The sequence below is a fragment of the Canis lupus genome, chromosome 20 (genome assembly GCF_003254725.2).
Source record: "Canis lupus dingo isolate Sandy chromosome 20, ASM325472v2, whole genome shotgun sequence".
Lineage (NCBI taxonomy): Eukaryota > Metazoa > Chordata > Mammalia > Carnivora > Canidae > Canis > Canis lupus.
This window is the reverse complement of record NC_064262.1, coordinates 21,207,686-21,229,720: the sequence shown is the minus strand read 5'-3', so window position 1 is coordinate 21,229,720 and position 22,035 is coordinate 21,207,686. Positions and strand designations below refer to the sequence as shown.

Here is a 22,035-nt window from a genome sequence, read left to right as displayed (position 1 = left end):
ATTAACATTATAACTTGAAGCTTGTCTTTTTCTCCTCCCTATATTCTTGGTAGAAGCCACAAAAAAAAAAAAAAAAAAAAAAAAAAAAGGGGGGGGGGAGACCACTGATCATTTCAAATATATATATATATTTATATATATATATATGGTATTAAGCATCAAATGTCATTTTACAATCAGAGTGGAAATAAGACGACGTAGGGTTTTGTTTTTTAAAAAAATAAAATACTGTTTAAAAATAAATAAAAGTAGGTTCTATCTAGAGTGATGGCTTTCTAATCCAAATATTGTCCCAGTTAAACCAGTGTTTTTGTATGTAATTTAATTTCCCTCCAGTGTGAATTCTGTCTTAAACCTTTCATCAATCAGTTGCTTAAACGAAGGTTTGAGACCCAAGTTCACTTTATTTTAATAAAGAATACTTTTATTTGACTCAACTACAATGAAGATGAAAGGTAAATTGTGATAACTACCCTCTATGAAAATATGTAATACTAAAGAAGACAAAATGTAGTAAGTCAAAGACTAATTACACTTGGCTTTAGTCTTTGGGGGTGTGTGTGTGGGGGGGAGATTGCTAATATCATGCTGCTGTTTTAATTGATGTGAAATTGGTGCTACAGAGTTTAGGCTCTTTATATAGAAAGGCCTCCATTTAAAAGAAGAACATGTATGTTGGGCTTGCTGCCTCGTTTACCTGAGCTCCAGCCTTAAATGAATGTGTACAAGAGGATGCTCCTGCTTCAGAATTCCAGAAACACAATGAGAAAGATCCTGCGCAGCACCAGCCACTTCTCCCCTAATGCATCGTCATACTTGGTTTGGGTCCTTCAGCTTACTCAAATATGTGTACACATTTAATTTTACCAACTGCATATGCTGTAAGCAGTATTTATGTTTAAGCCTGGCATTTAAAGGAATTTCAATTAACCCTAATATTATATTCTTAGTAGCTAGATGAGAATTAAGGGTTCAAATGTTTTATTAATTATCAGACTAGAGGGCTTCTAGACTGTGGCATAACTGTTAATGAAAAGAGGACACTACTTTGCAACTTAATAGCAAAACCTATATTAAAAAAATTTTTTTTCCCCTAAGATGGGCTTTTCAAAACAATGCTGGGAAAGCAAGCACGCTTACGTGTTCCTCACCGGCAGCCGGTGTTTGGCCGAGGAACAGCAGCTCGGTTAATTTTCAAGTCATCTTTTGGCTTGTGTTATGCTCTCAATTACAGACGGAACGGTTTTATGTTACCCCGGTTTGGCCACTTCAAGTGCTGCTTTCAATATACCTACTTAATTTTTACTGAAAGATGATGCCCAAACTCATTAATCCTTAGAATATATATGACATAATAGTATTAAAGACAAATAGCAGTGTTGTGTGTTTTTTTTCCTCAAGGTATGCAGTGAAACAAATCTCGAAATCAGGATGGTTTTTTTGAGTATTTAGTTCCTAAAGCTTCACTGTTTTCTGTACTGGATGTGGTTATCTAGCATACTTTTGATAGAATATTTTTATAAAATCATTTGTTCTAATCTAAGCATTTATCATTATATGCAAAAAGATTTCTTGATGAGAATATTATAGACGGTGCATGTTTTTGACATTAGCATTTTATTTGGATGACTAATCTTGCAGATGTGAAATTTTAATGAATTATTCATGAAATTGCTTTCCTCTGAAATTTTAGTTTGCTCTTAATGCTAGTTATTAAACATTTTGTGTGTGTTTTTTTTTCTGTATAAAATTTGATGAACAAAAATAAGGGTGTGCTTCCTCGGGAGAAAAGGTAGCCTATATCTTTTTTAGTTTTTTCCTGCTCCCTAAGTGGAGACTTAGCACTTTGAAATCCTGAGGATGAGAGCATTAGCCCTCTGTGATGATGAAAGTGTTTAGTTAAGATTGATTTTAATTCTGTGTCGGAAGCAGCTGGTGATAAACCGAAGGCATATGCCTAACATACAAGATCAGCAGGTCAGAAGGGGAAAGAAACTTAGGCTGTCGCGACTTTTTACTACCAGTGTGAACAACCAGCATTTTTATTGCATTTGAGAATGCTATCATGTCAGTAATGAGTACTGACTACACAACATTTTTTTTTTATTGTCTGTATCCACAGACACGGAATGATGGAATTACAGTTGATGTCAAGGAATGAGTTTCTTTTATGCCTTATCAAAACAAAACGAAACAGAAAAAATTCTTGTTACTGGCAGCACAAATCCACGAAGCACCGTGCTCACAGTCCGGACTGTACCATCTTCATCAAGGCTTCTGGGTAGCAGAGATCGTGGGAACTACACTGGGCCCATTAAATGCCTTTAGCAACGTTAAGTCTCATTCTCAGGATAAAAAAGCGAAACCGACATTCAAAACCATCCAAAATATCAAGAGGGGATACCATGAACCAACAGGTACCCAAAAGATTCAAAATTCTTATGAGCATGCTGTTCTTCGTACCCTTGGAAACGGAGCTCAGCTGGAATGTAGAAAGGAGAGGAAATATTTTTTTTAACTTTTTTTTTTCATGATAAAATAGCTAGTGATTTCCATCAATCAGATTTGGGGTGAAGAATCCAAGGTATTCTTTACTGGGTCTGATGGGATGCTGGAAATCGAGGCAGAGCTGTCCGAAGGTGGGGAGGCTGGCGGTCACTCTTCCACATACAGAAGCCTTGATGCTTCATTTCACTGCTGGTTCACTGCAGGCAGTGTCACTCTCTTACAAGGACAGACTCTAGGGACAAGGAGGATGGATTCTCATTCCTGACAGTGCATTTGCCTGATACAAGGGACTAACTCCCTCATGTATGCTTTTCTTTGAAAAAAAAAAAAAAAAAAAGTAACAAATTGTCTTTACATCTTGGCACCTTTGTAAAGTTTTCTTTTTTTTTTTTTTATACAAAAAGTTCAATAGCTTTGACAACTCCCCATTATTAATCACTACTTCACTGATAAACTTTGAAAGTGTGACCCTGGCATTTCATCATGCAAAATATTTACTGCAGCAGGAGAAAACATTTTTTAAAACAGCATTTTTTTTTCTCTTTTCAAATGTATGAACTGGTTTAAGATAGCCAGGAAGGCAGTGGTAGGATAAACACAAGGGATAGGAATGTATCAAAAAACAGATTAACACACATACCCGCGCACACACATACACACACACACACAAATCTGTACAAAATGCTCTGATCAATGAGAACAGAAAAAAAAAAATCTGTCAACTATGTTACAATTTAAAAGCCAAAAAAAAAAAAAAAAAAAAGGTTAGGGAACTTCTCCCTCCCACATGTCAGGAAATGTCATCCAATATTCTTAAAGCAAGGATAACTAAATAAAATACATGTGCAGCATATTCTGCAATCCCATTACATACAGTAGTTTTTTTCCAAAGCTATTTTTTTTTTTTTAGTATCGTTAATATAAAGCAGTTGCACAAAAAGCAAAGGTGTTTTGACAAACAGGTGTATGCATTTATTCCTTTTTAGGAACAATATCTAAAAAAAGAACCGCCCTCCGCCCTCCCCCAAAAAAGACAAAGATTCACACAGACACATTGGAATATATGTACAACATAATAAACCCCATCCTAAAGAAGCGACTGGAACACCCCCCCAGGGATACAGAATCAGAATTGTAAAAATCATAGTGAAGTTTGCTTGCTGTAAAGCCTGAGAATTTTTTTTTTCAGTTGGTTCTTCTGCAGGGCTGTGATACCTGCAAAGATATGTAAAATCTAATTTTTCTTTTTTTTTTCTTTTTGCTACAGTCTTTAGACTAAGCATGCAAGACATACGACTAAGTGCAACTGAGTGAAATGTATTTTTTTTAAATTTTCATCATTCCCTAAAGGTTTGAACTGAGGTATGCGTACTAACAGTTTCTCATGCTGTTATCTTTACTCATGTCTAGCTACACATGCTGAGAATGAACTAATCTACCAGATTTTTATCCTCTTTTGAATACCAAACTAACCAGCAACCACTCAGTTTAGAAGCACAGGGCCCCCTTCCCATGACCCTGTCTGGCTACTGCCTGCACATCATGAAGCTGCCTGGAAAAGTTTAAAAAAAAAAAAAAAGTCTCGAGTGACCACAGACTGCCCTTTATACAGAAAGCAGAGTGAAGCTTCAAAAGAAACTTGCAAAGAAGTTTTTGTACCAAGCTTATGAGTGGACGGGAGTGTTACTTTTTTTTTTTTTTTTAATGAAAAATGCTGACCAAAGCCTAATCAGGAAAAAAAAAAAAAAAAAAAAAGGGAAACATTATTAAAAACCAAACAAAAAACTGGAAGATCAATGCCAAGGCAAAGCAAAATTGATGCAGTGATCCTAGCATGGTTCTTAAAACCAAAGTGACATATGATCTCTCTGGAAAACAAAATATATACTCTAGAAATGCTACTATGTGTTTGAGTTGCATTGTAGAAGCTTTTCTGTTTTCTTTCCACTTTATCTCGACTGTCTCCTTTACTGGTTACTCCCTAATTTTCAGTGGCATTCATTCAGGTTTCTGAGACGGGACTCCCTTCCTTCCTTCGCTCCTGTAACACCTTCAGCAGCCCCGTAACCTCGCTCTATGAGTTTTGGTCTCTGTTGAGGTACAGAACAAGAAAAGAAAAAAAAAATAACAAAAGTAACAACTTTGGTTCCATTACCTACTTGGTCTGCTAAATTTATTCTATGACGAAGGAGCAGTTCTCTTTCTCAGGTTAGCAATAGCCTAGAACTCATCAATTGCCTCTAAATTCTTTCGCCTCCTTTGATCAACAATAAGAGGATATTTGGCTTCATCAGATAAAGCATAAAACAGAGAACATAATTTACCTTTGTGTAATATCTTTGGTAATTTTAGAAAAAAAAATAAAAAGGTACAAAGAATATAAATTAAGCTCCGAAAGGCTCTCAAAACTAAAAACAAAAGCTACGGTCCTAGATAAATAAATGAGTGACAGGAAAGTGGGTGCAGAGTGGAAGCGTTGAGGGGTCCTAAGGACTGAGGTTGTACTGACCAGTGACTGTCATGTTCTGTGCGTCATGTATGTTTCTCCAAACGCCCAGGGGCACCACATGCGGGCCCCCCGCACCCCCTCGATATCTTCTACCGTTAGTTTTGGATACTGGCTTGGTGTGATAATATTGCATAACAAACTGAACTGCAGTACCGAATTTGCACGTTTGAAATGAACACTTTAGCATTAGCTGAACTGAGTCCTCATTAACTTCCATAACAAATTCAATCTGAAATCTAATTTGCATTCAAACAGATTAATGCCACCAAGCAGGTCTGGACTGATGTTTAAATTCAGCGCCGCCGCCACGACTTTCAGCGGAGTTGCTCCTGGAAAGCCAGCTTTTTGGCCATTTTGCGAACAAAGCAACCCATGCTGGTTTGCTAGCATCAGTGACCCTGTGGCCCATGGCAATGTGGTCACCCAAGGGAGAGCCTTCCAACAACCACACGGTCGCTCTGGAGGAGATCTTGGGGGGGACATGCTGCCTAGCTTTCCTTGTGCTGGGAAAATGCTGTGGCACTGATTAACCACGGTGGTCGCTGCAAGAAAGAAAACACCAAAAACCAAAAAACCAAAAACCCCACCAAAACCAAATCTGAAACAGCCCCCTTCCCACCTCCAATACGGCTTCGTGGAATGAATCTGCATTGTTCCTGGGGTGTCTCTATTATGTTTTTTTTTTTTTTTTTTTCTGTCATTCATTCTCTTTCTGGCAGGACTTCACGTCTGTGTGAGAGGACCTTCATGTGTAGAGTGCAGCATTTGGGACCTTTTTGAAAAAAGACCAAAACGGAATGTTTTTTGACTTTGGAGAAAACGTGGTGATGTCTGAAGGGAAACTGGAATGAGTGACAGGAAACTACGAACGAGAAATGACATTCAGCTCTTGTATAATAAAAACACCTATTAACATTCATCACAAGGTACAGAAAACTTGAAGCCTCCGTGAGGCCGTGGGCCCAAATGGAGGCCTGAGGTCAGAACTTAAAATGGTAATAGTAGAAGCGGGGGGTGGGGGGGGAAAAAGCAATACATTAAAAAGTTTGGGATATGACTTTTTAACCCCCTCCCCCCAATACACACACAAAGGCCTTCCCCATCCCAACTGGAAGCAAAACAAAAACAAAACGAACAAAAAAAAAAAAAAAAAAAAAAGGAGTAAAGGCAGTGATAATCAACATGCAGTACTGTGCAAATAGGTCGTCCATTGGAATCCTTAAATTCTGGGCAGAGGCTTGGTCTGCAGCTCGGGTGCACATGCTCAGTTGGGTGTCCTCGTGTCCAACGCTGGCAGGACTGCAGTTCAAAGTCTGCTGCTAGAAGTGAATCAGTTTAGCAAATTTACAACACTGATGTTGACTGTTAAGAGAGGAAAATCCCAAGTACCAAACAAGTCCATCCAATGCACAGAGTACAAATTCCTTTTTTCAACAAAAAGTAGAAAAATCAAAAATACTCCCAAATGGGATTCTTGATGGCACTAAGAGTTAACACGTTTCAGAGTTGTCAAAATGGAGTGAAAATCCTCCCGACTGTACAACAAATGGAGAACAATTTCACTGCTAACTTTTGACGTGTTGTGTTTTGTTTTTGTTTTCCCAATCTTCGTTCTTGGGGTTGGCCCGCCCAGAGACGTTCATTCCATGTCCTCGTTTACTGGTTCGTCTTCGTAATCTCTGTCGTGGTCAAAATCTGGACTGTGGTTGGCTGTTGTCACTAAGGATAGAGGCCCTTCAGCTTCCTCTGGATCGAGGGGCTCTTCTTTGACATGCACAGGATGCCTGGAAGAAATGAAAACAGGTTCGTTCACTTGAGGGCGCCTCCCAATCCCCAAGCAGGTTGGGGGCTTTGGGCAGCAAAAGCCACAGTCTAGGACTGTACGGTCAACGCCACGGGCACTAGCCACATGTGGCTAGCTCAGTGAAAACCCATTAAAACTTAATACAATGTAAATTTGAGTTTCTCAGTTGCACTGGCCACGGGGGGGGGGGGGGGGTGCTGGCGGCTACCACACTGGGCAGCCCAGAGATAAAAATTTCCACCATGGCAGAAGGTTCCTTGAGGGCAGTGCCGCTCTAGAATGATCCCTGGCCAGAAGCCGCCTCTCTTCCCTTGGGTGTGTCTCACACTTTAACCGGCACTCAAGTCACACTCAAAGTCACGTTGGGCTCTTGTTACAGTGCAGCGTGTGACTCAGCAGGCCTGGGGTGGGGCCCGAGCCTCTGCATCCCTAGCAAGCTCCCAGCCAAGGCTGCTGGTCCGAGGAGGACCACACTTTGAGTGCCAGATAACAGGCCCCGTAGTGGCATCCTGGGTAGAAGAATACAGATCTTCAAATAATTATGTGGAATGAGAATCGGTGATACAATGGTGGTTTGTGGGGACCACTGAGTGCGGGAGGCTGGGCTAATCATGGCTTGCTGTGTGTTCTGCTTTGCTAGTTAACATGCAGAACCTGTGAAAGAACTCTCCAGAGACCGACCCCAAGCGAGGTTCTATCATTAATCAACTTCAAGCAAACACAGCAAAGAGACACCATGATACATGCTTGAAACTCCAAATTAATGCATATTTTTACAAACTGTCAATAAGGCAAGAAAAGCCCTGCCAGGAAACACAAACGGCAAGGAAAGGCTCGCCCAACACAACAATATGATAAGAAAGCAGAGCCCCAATCAGAATAATAACGCTGTCAGCTGTAAACAAGGCAAAACAAGAGGCCCGGCTGGTAGCGGCCACCAGGACTCCGCAGCCTGTGACGAGATCTGCCAACTTTCTCATTATGGACCAGCACACGGTTCACCCGAAGGGGACTGCGGGGGATCACACGAAACCACTCCGATAACAATTGAGAAATGTTGTTCGTAAATCATATTTACAACCGATCCTTTGCAAATACAAATTACTTTCTGTTGCAAGCCTTTTGATATGTAAAAGAACCATTCAAGTTAAAATGGTCCCATCGCTGGGACAGGCTGCAGAAGGGAGGATTTTTTAATTGACATTATCAAGTGTTAGTAATAAGAGGTGGTACTGGGGATGGCTGATTTCCTAAATAATTGATGTATGCAAACCCCAAAGGCCACTTGAACCATTTAAAAACAAACAGGAGTGCTTTGGACTGCTCTTGACGAAGTGAACCTTCAGGAAAGCAAGTGACTCTAAAATTAGCACAGCCTCGAGAGTGTCTGGGGGTAGACGTCAGGATAAGTAGCTTTTAAAAAATTGTGCCCATCTTCCTAAAAACTAGTTGCAAAATGAAATGTTATCACAGTTGTAGTCGACTGCATTTTGCTGGTGGTGCTCCATCCTTTTTTCAGCTTTTTCATGGTCCTGCTTAGGTGTGTTTCTACAGGAAGACCCAGGACTGGCCATGTAATTTGCAGAGCCCCAGTGAAAAGTGAAGACGTGCTTCAAAAATTAGAATTTCAATATGGAAATGGCAGAGCACTGAAACTTCTAACTACGCCTCTGGAGCCAGCCCTGGTAGGATCACCTATATTCTTTAGGGAAGAATTAAGTGTACTGATGATTACTCCTTTAAAAAAAAAAATAACCCATAAACCCAAATTAAGGTAGGTTTTATTGTTTCTGCCTATCCTCTCCCAGGTGGCGTCATGTTTTTACGTATTGTATCCATAACAAATATGATGACTTTGCCAGCTTTTTCAGTTGTTGAATAAAATATTTTAAAAAAAATTATTCATAAGAGACACACAGAGAGAGAGGCAGAGACATAGGCGGAGGGAGAAGCAGGCTCCCTGCAGGGGCCCGATGTGGGACTCGATCCTGAGACCTGGGACCCTGGGATCAGGACCTGAGCCGAAGGCAGATGCTCAACTGCTGAGCCACCCAGGCGTCCCTCAGTTGTAATTTTTATGAGTATATGAGATGCCTTGTGTGGACATGTCAGTCTTTTACTACTGGACATTCTGTGATTGTCTTTTATAACACATAGCAACCCCCCCTCCCTCCATCTTTTGCTCTTTGAATAATACAGCAACCACTTTTATCCATTAATCTTCCCATTTCTGTTGATTTACCTCCTCAGGATAAATTTCTAAGAATGAAATTCTGGGAGCAAAGGCCAAAAACATCTTTATGGTTCTTAAGATTTATTACAGTATTAATTTCCAAAGGGGCTATATCAATTTAGACTCAACCTCATCAGCCCCAAGCATTACTTTTGAAAAAAAAAAAAAATCTGTTGCTTAGCAGGTATAAGGTAAGCTCCAGTTACCTTAGATTGTGCTTCTTGGATTACTGACAGCAGTGAACACTTCTTCATGTCTGAATTTCAAATTTTTACTATTGAGCAGTGCTACTTCATAAATTACCCTCCCCTTCTCTGCTGATCACATTTGGCTAGAAATGTATCTATGTGTTACTTAGCCCGGTATTGAAGTTCAAATGTACTTTCCCTGATCAACATTTTTTCTCCTTTCACTTCTTTAAACAATCAGATTTATTAATCATTTCAGGTTTATAAACCTGAATTTGAGGACACGAGACAATACACAGCTATCTGGATGGTAGGGGCTGGGAGGATGGAGAAGAAATCAAACATTCTCAATTAAGTTCTCGCTTTATAATTTTCCACTCTGACAAATGTTTTGCTTGGCACAAACCAAACCAAACCAGATACAATGTTCATGTTAGGGAATATTTTGTTTGCCCTTGAAAGTTGCGGCTAAACTTGAGTAAGATTATTTACCAACCCCAAGACACAGGTTAGGGCTCTATCACCCACGCTGGCTCACCCCAGTGCCTAATGTGGAGTGGGTTCCCAACCAATGCTAACTGACGAGATCTGTGTGACAACCTGACAACACAACTGAGTTAGACATTAAGGCTCCTTAAAACTCCAGAGAAATGAAATCCAGCTTCACAACATTTCTTGATACCAGCAGATCCCCCTGAGTGTGGCAAATGCAGTCACACAGGCATGCGGTGCTTCAGAGAATAAAAGAGAATGGATTTCCAAGCAAGATACATTGCAGGTAAGATGCAAACTACTTAAGATACGAGGTTTCACATACATTCATGTGTCTCCTAGAAATGGGAACCGCACCATGCACCATCTTGCACATCACCCCCTGCCCCACCTCCCCACCCCAACTCCTCCTTCCCAAATCGTTCCCGATGAACAACTGTGCAAAACCACACATTTCCCTCCTCATATCTGAGTAATTCCTTTGTTTAGCCACTCTTGGGAACACGAGAGTTTTTAACTAAAGCTGACTGGTGTTTAGAGGCATTGTGTTCTGAGGGTGTGTGCACAGCATGGAGTACTGTGCTTTGTAGCTCTGTTAGCTCCTATCAGGATAAAAGTATAATGCCCCAAAGCCATAATTATGTGACTACTGTCTAGCGTTTCAGAGAGAAACAAAATGTTGTAGTGTTGGAGCCGCACAGAAAGGGTACGAGTGAGGGGCTCAGTTTCAACACTAGATGATAGTAGCTGGGCCGCCAGACTAACAAGGTCCTGTGAGCCGTGCCATAAAGTTTACGGCTTGATTTATTCCGATTAGACTAGAACAGTTAAGAAACAATTTGCATCATAGCAGGGTAATGCATATTGCACAAGAAGGAAAACTGTGTCATTACGGAATTCGCTTAATGGAAATACGGGGTCAAAAAGAGTCACAGTCTGTGACACTGAGAGCCGGCATAGGGACTGTGCTGTTGACATAATTATATTTAACAAACAGTGTGAAGCGGGGAGATGTGAACAACAGTGTGCGTTCTGACATCTTTACGTAGGGTTCCCTTAACAAAACAAAACACAACCGAAACCTTCATTTCGTTCAGAATTATGCTGCCTGTGAAACGTGGTTTCTGGTAACACTGGGGTTAAATCAGAGTTGTTGAACAAATTAACTTTGTGGCAGCTTTATCTTGAACAGCAAAATTCGCAGCGTTCTAAACTGTTGCCTGAGGTTTTTATCCAAATATCTTTCTCTTTTCAGTAATCCTTTGCCCTAAATAGTAAGAACAGACATCAACTGACCCTTGGAGTTCATATAGATGATGAGAAATAGTCTCTCTTCCACTCAGTAACTTCAGAAATATTTGTTTTAATGAGCATTTCTTCAAGTAGCTTATATACCAATTTATATTTGCTCTGAACTTCCTTAATATCTGAGTAAACACTCCTGTCATGACAATGATTTAAAAATGAACACGAGTGTGACTACAGTAAAGTCAGAAACACCAGGCTGCTTTAGAAAAGATAATATACGGCAGTGTCAGTGTGAAAGATAAACACATTCTTAAAATGTTGTGTAGTAAATGCTACGAGATTGTTCACATAAATTAAAAACAATTATTTCCTTCTTTAAGGATCCTTTTCAAAGCACTTTGGGTATGGAATTCAAACGCTAAATAATCAAATTTCAGATTTCCATGTACCCACCAATTACCCTGGCAGACAGCATTTTTCTTTTTCCTTGTCATTTGATGCCAATGTATTCTGGTCTTCATTGCTATGGGTCATATTTTCCATTCTTATCACTCAAATTATCTTCAAATAGGATGTTGGTCAAGTAATTCAGAAGGAGGGTACAGACCAGTGGCCTATTCTAGGGGGCACCAGTATTTCAAACACTGGACTAGTGTGTTCCTTTAAAGTGGGCAATGGTGGAGGAGAGACTGTCATCCTATAGTATCTCCTGCAAATCTAATCATTTGGGACAATGTGGCTTCTTTTCTCTTCTAAACATTCCCTGGCAGAGAGGGAGTTGTCCCAGTCCTGGCTCTTCCCTGCCACCCCCCGATCCCCACCCCAAAGGCATCAGGGCCTCTCCCTTGGTTGGCCTGGTCCTTGTGCCATTCACATTCAGCAGGAACACCCATCGCCCATCACTTCATTCAGTTATATGGTGCTCATTATACTGCCGTCTGCTGCTATAATGCTCCTATTAATTTTCCTTTTGATATTTTAAGAGCAATCTATAAATCATGCCGCCTTTCATTTGTGCCATCATTAACGCTTGGCCATAACGCTTCAGCCTTGTGTTTGCGGTTCAGCCTATCACCCGACCAAGTAAACAAGCATTCTTTCTCCCCCTGCTAGGTTTGGTGTGCCCACCAAGTTGAGCAAACTGACAGAGACGCATACCGATTTTAGGAGGAAAAGGTAATGTGGCTTAAATAATGGCCCGAGATGCCAAGCAGAGGGGAAAAAAAGCAAATGAGTCACCCATTTTATTGCTGTGTGCACTTGTAGGGCTGCATGGAGCTGAGTGCTTTTATGGGAAAGTTAGTAAATGGTCCTTTTATGTGCTAACCGAGCTAACCCTTTCCAGAAGCACAAACTTTCACCAAGACACTAGGAAAGCAGAGATTATAGAAAAGGTATCAAGAGCAGCCAGGGAAGGGCTTGTGTGCACATCAAACCAAGAGACGGGGGCCGGAACGCGGAGACCTGCTGGGAGTACAGTACTCACACGGCTTGCATAGGGGATCTGCCCGGACTGCTGTCACTCTCATTGCTGTTGGTATGTTCCATTGCCCCGTTCAGCTCTTCCCGTATTGCGCTGGCTAAGTTGCCCAGAGTGGGATTTCCCATGGAAGCGGTAGTGTATAGAGGTATACTATTCTCAGCCATCGAAGCCTGTTAGCAACCAAGAGAAAATATATGAGGACACAGAGTAAGTAGAGACAGGGACAGCCGTTAATTATGGGTGTAGTCAATGATCTTCCGTTTAGGTTCATAGTAGGGCCAGCAAATAACAAGTTTCTAATAGGCAGAGAAGGGTTTTGCTTTAAAAAGGAAGCCTTGTGACACATGTCCCACGCTTGGTTTCCAAGAGCTAGCTGGGACCAAAGTGCTCGTGGGGAGGGAGGACTCAATTTAGCTCAGCTGGGGTAGAGTCATATGGTTTAGACAGGGCTATCTAAAATGAGCTGTCTGATGCCTTCTTTCGGGAGGAACTGAATATTTCCAGATCACAGGGAAATATAATGGAATTTTCATTTCTTTATCCACTTTGACGACTTCAGTATTGGATATTAAAGATTTGATCCAATTATTCTGGCCTCACAGCTCAAACTTATGAGAACTTCCATAAACATTTACCTCTTAGATCCTATAGAAAAGGAAGAGATTATAGAATTGGAGTCCATTTTTATCTCCTGCCATTGTTTCTGTTTTAATGATTTTTGAATCTGTTTAAGTGTAGTTTGTGTGGTGTTACCTACCCCACAGTTATCTCAATCTTTCAGGCTCAGACTGGTCACCTGGAATTTTAGGACTGAAGGAGAATATTATCTGTCACTCTATATGAGTGTCAGCCAAAAAGTGTTGAAATGGAGAAAATAAGAAATCCTGAAGTCTGTGGTGGGATACTGTTCACTTCCTATCCTCCGGTGTTTGAATAAAATGACCACCCAGTCTCAAATGCCAATAGTAGTTAAATACAACCCCAGGCTAAAGTATCCATTGGGGTAGTGATTATGACCCAGTAACTTTTGATTTTATTAAAGAGGGCAGATTTTCAAATACTGGCAGTGTAATTAGATGGAGATTTATCAAAACTGTCCTCTTACAGACTACAGTATACCGGGTTTTCCATCCTAATGAAGAGAAAGTGCAATCACAAGACAATTGGCCAGTCATACAAGAGTCCAAAGTATTCTAGAAATCCTGGCTCTAGAGAGAGAGTGCACGCCAAAAAATGCAGACGGAACGGGTGGCAAAGCTGGGCTGCAGGGAATGTGCCTATTATGACAACTGCAGCCTTGCTCACTGTACAAACTCCAAAGCCAGGAATGCCTTCTTAGATACAAGCCCCCGTGATGGGTCTTCACTTAACACGGTAATGGCGAATGGACGATTTCAAAGCCAGGCTCTCTGAGAGCCTACAGATTTCCCTTCCCTCCACTTCTGGATTTACATAACTGCCTGCTTTTAAAAAGTGGAAAAAAATTCCTGTTTTTATTTCCAAATGTGGTGAACTCATTTTGATGAACAGCAAATCTGAACATTCCTCGCTCTCCTACAGTTTGTTAAATAATTTGCATCAAGTACTTTTTTTCAACAGATCTCTTGTAATTGCAATAAAGCATTTTTTTCTTTTTTTGGCAGAGCAAAAAGCAAGAACGGTTGCCAGATTATTTTTTTTTAATTTTTCAATTTTTTTTTTTTCCCCCAAACTGCAGCTGGACAAGCATCTTAACTGCCTTCATTTGAGACAACTTACTGGTCATGCTTCTCCCAGTCATGGAAGTTCTACTCCCACATTCACATTTCACTATGACACAGAATGTGGCCAAAGTGAGGCCATCTCTACGGTCAAAAATGGAGAGGGAAAGACTAAACTGAAATGTTTGTAAGAATGTTCTTTGGGATAAGCTGGTCACTTTACGGACAGAGCAACCTTCTTAAGATAGGCGAAGGTTGTTGAAACATGGGTTAAGGCCCAAGAGGGACGGTGGTGAAAGGCATCCAAAAAGGCAAGCACTTCTACCGATCCCTCACTTGGGAGACAGACAAGAAAGATATAGGTGAAGAAAACCAGCCTGGTCTCTTTAAGAAAATGACTAAGTGGGAGGACAGAGGGCACAGAGGCTCTTGTACCTTCTTTGTTGAGTAAGTGATCAAAGCAACCCACCCAAGGTTAGAAACATTCTCACCAACTGCTTATGCTTTCCTAGTTGATGTGCTGAAACTGCTCCTATGTAGAGGATTTTAATACTGGACTTAATGATATCAATAAATGGTCCTGTGTATAGTACGTGGTTTCCTATCAGACTGGCACCTCTGCCCCCTGCCCGCCAAAAAAATTAAGGTGCTCCAGTAATGGTGCAGAAGTCCATAAGTACCGCTGCTCCTGGAACATGAACCATACTAAGATCCTTGGGGGAAAGGCAGGCTATAAATAAGAAGCTTTACGGTTACCCTTAGTTACTTCACTTTTTCAGAGCATAATGCAATCTGTCTCACGTCCAATGTTTTATTTCTGTAGTGGATTCTGCTGTCCTATTTTATATATTGTATATCATGCATTATGTTGCTCTAGTAATCTTTTTAAGATGTTGTTCCACTATTATTTTTACTTGTCTTGAAAAATGGAAATGGGCAATAATGGGACGGAAAGCCTGCTGGTAGAGCCCTGATTTAATTTGCACAGCAGAAAGTTGTTACAGGAGACGGTCTACTGCCCGTGGATCCAAACTCCTCGACAAGACGAAAAAGATCCGTTCTTCGAATCATGAATTTCTATCCATTTATTCACCTCACCTCATTATGCACATAAAGTGTTCTTGGAAAACTACAGGATCGTTTTGGGCTACCCCTGGAAATGAGAAAGGGTAGGGAGGATGCCAAAAACAAATGTTTTCGAGATGAAACACGAACGGTTCCTGTCATGATAAGGCATACTAATTTAAATTAGTCACATAGTTAAGAGAATCCAGAGGATCGCTGCTTTTCTTCTTTCCTTTCCGCCTCGTGAATGTAAAATGTGCTTGTAATCTTAATACTCTTCTAGATAGAGCAGCCTTTAAATTCACACTTCACAAGACTCCAGGGAAAATAAGTTACTAATGAATGGTATTTACAGTGGCGGCATCTAAGCGTGCTCTCATTTGCTTTTCTAAAGTTACTGTGTAAACTACAAGTAATTAACAGAAACTCAGAAAGTAGTTCCTCCTAATAAAGTTGGTTCAGGCTAAAAATAAATAAATATAATTACTGCACAGCTAGGTTCAGTGAATTTGCCTCTGCACGGAAACATCCTCTTTTGTTGGGAGCCGTGAGGCTGTGCTGAGTGATCTGGGAAACTGATTACGTAGGATGCACGTTAGTGCTCAATAAATATTTGTTCTAGGAGTAGTGAGAACCAGGGGCCTATCCTGATCTCTTCACCCACTCTATTCCCATAACATCAAGAATCTCAACCATTTCTCGTTCTCTTCCCTTACCCTGTAAGGAGCCTTTCTAGGACTCTCTTGTTTCTCTGTAAATGTATCTGTTTGTGTGTTAGGGCCCTGTGGAGGGCACAAGGCTGTGTAATAGCTAAGTATGCATCCATTTTGGGGGGATAAAGCCCTCAGCAAGAACTCATGCTGTTAAGCTCTGTGATGGCCTCGGATTATGTATGTCTCATCTACCTACAGATTATGTCTTTTTCAAGGTAGCAAGAGTCCCCTGGTCTGTCTTCTAGAACAACCTATGTAGGGTCAAACTCAAACTGGACCACTGAAAAATGTGATCAAGAAAAGGCTCTCGGCTGCCTTGGTGACTTGCATCTGGGTGGTAGTGTCTTCATCCCCTGGTGATGCTGATTATGTAACGAGTGCTGGGTTTGTAGGGAGGAAACAAACATTCTGTGTGATTATGTCATCTTGAGCAATGTGCTGGAAACCTAAAGAGTGTTCTTAAACACCTCTCTGGTTTAAACAAAAACAGTTTACTTTTAACTAAGCGAACCAAACCTGGAGCTCTTCCCCCCGCCCCACCTCAACACCCCCCCCACCCCCCCTCAATGGACTGAAGATGCTAAAGCCGACTTTAGAAGAAGAAATAAAAAGCTCTGCTTTCTCTTTAAACCCGTGAACAATGGAAGGTCATGTGATACAGTGGCCTATCATCCAGCACATTAATAGCTGTGCTAGAGTAATTACACTTGTGGTATTTTTGCCTCAAGTGAAATTCTGAAATAAGAGGATGGAAATTATGATACTGCTGATAAATATTAATAAGTGAACTTTTAATTTTTTTGCCACAATATTCAAAATGCTAAGCATCCCGCTAATGCTGAAGCAGCCTGATGTGTTTGCCTCCAGGGAGTACGATGCTTTGTGCACTTAAGAAAAAAGTTTAACGGAATTAAAATTTAATATCTAATTAGAGCGAGGCTAATATATTTTGCAATGAGTGGGGGAGACATGTGCCTCTGCTGCATATTCGGGACAACCATTAATCTTACCTGTAAAGCTGCGTTGAGGGGTGTGCAGTAGGCGTGGCTGCTCTGCATGTTTTTAATAAGGGAAGGGTTACTGCGTAAGAAAAAAGATAAAAACTCAAAGTTAAACCCAATCATCCCCTGAGTTCCTAGCTAAGTTTTATCTTAAGCTTGCGGGTATCCCTTCCAAATCAGAGATTTCCCCCATTAACAAAACCAAAGAAAAGTTAGGTTTGCTCCCCACCCCCTGGCTTTATGGGGCTATACCTTTGGGCGGGACTTTGCTCTTCAAGGCAACTGGGTGTAAAATTCTAGCTTCAGTTAGACCAGCCCTGGGGACTCCTCCCTCCACTGATACAATTTTTTTTTTCCCCACAAAATCTTGATCTCTCTGCAAATTTTTTATAGCTGCCATGAGTCCAACAGGAAGGCAGAAGCTTGGGTGGGGGTGTGGGCACTGGGTTGGGAGAAGTCAGTCAGTGGTGCTGGCATCCGGGGCTCCTGGGAGTTAGAAGGAGACTCCTCTCCATGATCTTAACTCCAGAATGACCGTCGGAGCAAAGGTAGGACGGCTCTTAAAGATCTCCCCTCTGTGGCACATGTATTGCCAAAGAAGATGGGGAGAAGGGTGTGGCAGGGAAGGGTTGTTCCTAAGTAAGGCAGGAGGTTGGGTTGAAATCTTTCTGGCACAGCCAAACCTGGGAGGGTGTAAGAATACTAGATGCTGCGTCCATTAAGTGATCAAAGGCGGACAAGATACTGTTTGAAAAGAATCTCTGGGAAGGAGAGGCTTCCAGTAGGAAGTCACCCAGACTGATCACTGGACTTTAAGGGAAGCGTATGTGCTATCACTGATTTCTCCGTAATCATTCATTTCACTTCACTTATAGGACTGTCACTGAATGGGCAAATGACAAGAAACTGACCCCGTGAAAATACACGTTTTAACTCTCGAGTACTTGGAGGAATTAACTTTCACGCCAAGGTATGTACTCTTAAAGGGTCCCCGTAAGCTGCTGGATCGAGATACAACCAATATGTGCATCAAAGACGTCAAAAAAGCATTATTCAAGGCACTGGTGTTCCAAAGAGAAACAAGAGAAATACATGTACGAATCACACAATTTAGTTCCATTGCAGAAAGCCGTGGCACTGCTACTGGGTGAAATGCAAAACTACATGGGATGAGTCAACCATGCAAAGCCAAAGCAACAGCAGAAAAAACAAAACAAAAGCAAGTAAAGGCTCTTACTGTGTGACAAGCTCGTCAAAGTTTTCACCGGGGCAGTATTTGCGAGGACGGCCTCGTTGAATATGGCGGCCACGTTTAAACTCTTCATCATCAACTGTCCAAAAGGACCCAAACTCATCCTCTACTCTGATAAAGCACTTATGCAGTGAGAGGTTGGTGCGAATGGCACCCTGGGATAGGAGCAGCAGCAAAGGAGATGGAGTGGCAACAAAAGGAGACGGGGTTGGGGGGGGCAGAACAGACATCCAATACAGGGAACAGGAAAAAGAAAATAAAATGCAATAAGCATAAGCAAAATGGTTTGTGAGGGTTAATATGCATTGCCACCTAAAGCTACTAGCGTGGGATGCAACAAAGACCGGCAAGCAGGGCAGGGGGACTGGTGGGGATACAAAACAGGAGGGATGAAATGCTTTTTTGCTTCCCTTAACTGAGACAACGTGACACCGGTTCGTTGGTCTAACACCGTCTAGCAGCCAAAAGCCTCTACTTGACGCTTGTTAGCACAATCCGAGCTGGGCTAAGAAGTTCAAACATGGTGGACGTACCCACTGATCTTTTGTGGCCTTCGTTTTTGGAATTCTACTTCATCCACTGTCCATACTGCCCCTTTAACGTTTTCTACTCGCACAAAACACTTGTGAAGACTAAGATTATGACGCACTGCATTCTGCAGCAAGTATAAAAGAGAGAACATTTACATTTTCTATAAGGAAAGACTCCAAAAACAGCAGTACATTCAGCCTCACAGTCCACATTTGTAAAACCATCCCCAAGAGCTGTAGCTGCACCACCCCCGTGGAGGACCTTCTTGTGGTCAAGGATGCCTCTTCCAAACATAAAAATAAAAAACCCTGAAATTATCGATGAATTTAAACTCTGGCATTGACGTCTAGTCTCTGGTAGGAGCCAACCAGAAGAAATAGTTAAGATGCATAGAAGCCCCAAAATAGGGTTCACAGTAAAAATCTGAAAATGTTGTTAATATGACTTCAAAATAAACATGGAAAGCATAAAACCGTCCCCTGTAAGCCCACTTATCTCCCATAAAAAAGGGTATTTAAAAAAAAAAATCATGCAAGATGATAATATTGTTAACTACATTTTGCTCTTGTTCTTTTTTTTGTTCTTCAAAGTTTTGGCTTTAATACCTTCTATGGATTTTGTCAGATTTATCTAAATTGGATTTTACCATTGAGAGCATCACCTCCTACAGCTGGCAGCATGAGGGAGTGAAAGGATCCCCAGGGCATCAGTATCCATCATCAAGCTATGTCTTACCTTCCCGAATAGATACAAACCTTGGCCCTTATGATGGGCAATTGCCTTAATTAACAGAAAATGCCAAAGAAAACACTTGAGTAGAACTCTCAATGGCAAAAAGATGATACTCCTGCAAGCTGATGGTTCCTGAAGACACATATTTCTATTTCTACCCCTACCCTCTCCGTGTTTCTTATGGTTAAATGTCATTTCCAAGAGCATTCTTAAACTGAGCTCCTTGATGGCTAGAGCCCACCAAAAATGAGGATCTCAACTCAAAGGTAAAGGGCTTTTAACATCTCATTTTTCCTCGAGTTTCAGAAGAATCCCCAACCCCCTACTGGGGCCAGAAACAAGCATGGCTTCCATACGTTAGCCTCCTTGGTTGAGCTTACTGATCTAAACTCCAAATTAGACATAAAGACATTACAAAAAGACCTATGCCCTTTACTCAAAACTTTCTTCTTAGAGAGAGTAAGGAGGGTGACCAGTGTGGCCTGAGAAGTGGATGCATAAATCCCACCTCCCATGCCGCAGAGGATCTCCTCCACTCCATTCCAATGATGCTGCCGTTGCTCAAATGTGTGGCACTCCACCCCTTGTGCTACCTGCAGTATTTCCTCTCTCAAGATACTGAGCACTGTTTTGACTTTCAGATAATCACCACTGGTGACACTGAGGCGTTAGACGAGATAGTGATGATTGTTCTTTCACGATATGGAATATTGAGAAGATAATGAGACACATTTTATTACATAGCTAAGTTATCAACTACTCGCAAGGAGAATCCATGGAAGAGATTCTCAGAATTTCTGAGCAACATCAGCATCATTGGGGTAGATTGAAAACATCCAGGTGACCATGAAAGGACATCCCTGATTCAAGTGGCCTGGAGGGCTTGCATAAAAACAAAAGAAAAATCTCTGAAAATGTTTGTCATGTTGTATTTATACTTGGAAGGACAATTTCTTTACATATAGATCGTAGGCTGCTCTCTGAATAAGCATTTTCTTTTTTATGCTGTACCAATGCATAATATAGGGATGTGAAAGGTCTCCTCTTACCTCCCTAGAACAATACTAAGGAGGTTAAAATAAACCCAAACTTTCTTTAAAAAAAAAAAAAAATCCAGACAGATCCTACACATGTATAGACGACATAATGGGGAAAGAAAGCAACATTTCCCCTCAACCTTATCATTGTCTAATATTTTAAAATAATCATCAAAATATTTAGAACTGTATCTAAAAAAACCATGTCTGTTTGAAGGATTGCTATAGATCTGTCTGAAGCATACAGCCATGTAAGTAAAGACAGAAACTCAAACTTAAGTTTTGTTTTCCCAGACTGTACATCTAAGCAAAAGTACTCACAAATCCAAAATTGCCCAAAAACATAAACCCTTCTCAATCATAACTTAAACTGGGCATTTCATCTTTTGTTTAAGATTACAATACAAATAAGGACACGTAGAGAAAATTATATGTATTTATGAGTCATTTGGTACTTGATCTAGGATTGTTTATATTGATGGCACTTTTTCCTGCAGTTTGCAGAAATGAAAAAGTTAAAGCTGTACATCTGAGCTTAAATATCATATTCGCAGCTAGTAATTATTTTTAAATTTGATCATTTGCTATTTATAAAAGGCAATTTGAAAAAAATGTCTGTTTCCTGCTTATAGTTCCTACATTTTGAAAAGCATGCACAGCTAAAGATACTTTGCATTTTATCTCCTGAGGGAGGCTGAGGAAAAGCGGGTAAGGTTCTGAACATAGGTTCCCTTCAGCACCCATGTGTCTTAATGGAAATAAAAAGGATACTTCGAGCCATAATAGATATTCATGCCTGGGTAAGGTTGATAAATTAATTCTATGCTTATATTCATTTTCTTTTAAAATGCTAATTTATCAAGAACGTAACGGAGGAAATGTGTTTTCTACTTTTGTTTTTCTCTTATCTAAAATTTAAGAAGTAGCAAATTTCCTTTGCATCCTATCAAAAATCCCTATCATATTTATAATAATGACATGTAAAAATATCCTAACATATTGGCATTTTACGTGTTGCGGAATTTGGGGATTATAAGAATTGTAGGTAGTAAAACAAAACAAAAATGTCAGATTGGACCCGGCCCTCTTTTATAGCAAGAATATTTAAAGCAAGAAATTAAAAGCGGCAAAATCCAAAAATCTGTGAGGGCTTCATTTAAGAATCTGCGAACCCACTGCTGAACTGGAAATGAGGTATAGTCATGTGACCCTCAAGCCTTGTGGTGGCATCCCATATGGAGCTGAGGGATTTGTTTTGTTTTATAGCAAATGGTGTTACAGTGAAGTTAGATAATTTTCTTTTCCAGAGTATCTATGAATCTCTGACAGACAGTGCAACATAAAAAACCAAAAACAAAAACCCAAAATAAAACCAAAAACTTAATAATATATTGTGCTTTCCTGTGCTAACTCCCAAATACAGGGCTAGTCCTGAGACCACACAACTTCCTTTACTAATTATGGTAAGGAGGTTTTTTTATTTATTTATTTTTTTAATCCAACTAATGAAAGTTATGTCCAGTTTGTCTGATTATTTCT

At 40.6% G+C, this 22,035-nt stretch overlaps 1 protein-coding gene and 1 long non-coding RNA gene across 16 annotated transcripts in view; one reads left to right on the top strand and one right to left on the bottom strand.

Moving 5' to 3' along the window:
* Window positions 1-2,008: 2,008 nt before the first annotated feature.
* FOXP1 (forkhead box P1) overlaps window positions 2,009-22,035 on the bottom strand; it is a 375,390-nt gene continuing 355,363 nt past the window's right edge. For 14 of the 15 annotated variants that reach the window (XM_025456558.3, XM_025456567.3, XM_025456565.3 and 11 more), the window contains 4 exons: window positions 18,730-18,851; window positions 16,954-17,023; window positions 12,469-12,635; window positions 2,009-6,801 (listed from right to left, as the gene is read on the bottom strand). In XM_025456558.3, coding sequence (XP_025312343.1) covers window positions 6,657-6,801; window positions 12,469-12,635; window positions 16,954-17,023; window positions 18,730-18,851 — 504 coding nt within the window. In that variant the 3' untranslated portion in view covers window positions 2,009-6,656. Of the gene's footprint in view, window positions 6,802-12,468; window positions 12,636-16,953; window positions 17,024-18,181; window positions 18,352-18,729; window positions 18,852-22,035 lie in introns of all 15 variants that reach the window. The other variant, XM_025456571.3, reaches the window with a different exon arrangement.
* Window positions 9,746-14,738, top strand: LOC112666062 (uncharacterized). Its single transcript, XR_003140696.3, has 3 exons — window positions 9,746-10,020; window positions 12,096-12,158; window positions 14,183-14,738. It is a non-coding gene; the product is annotated as an uncharacterized LOC112666062 (long non-coding RNA).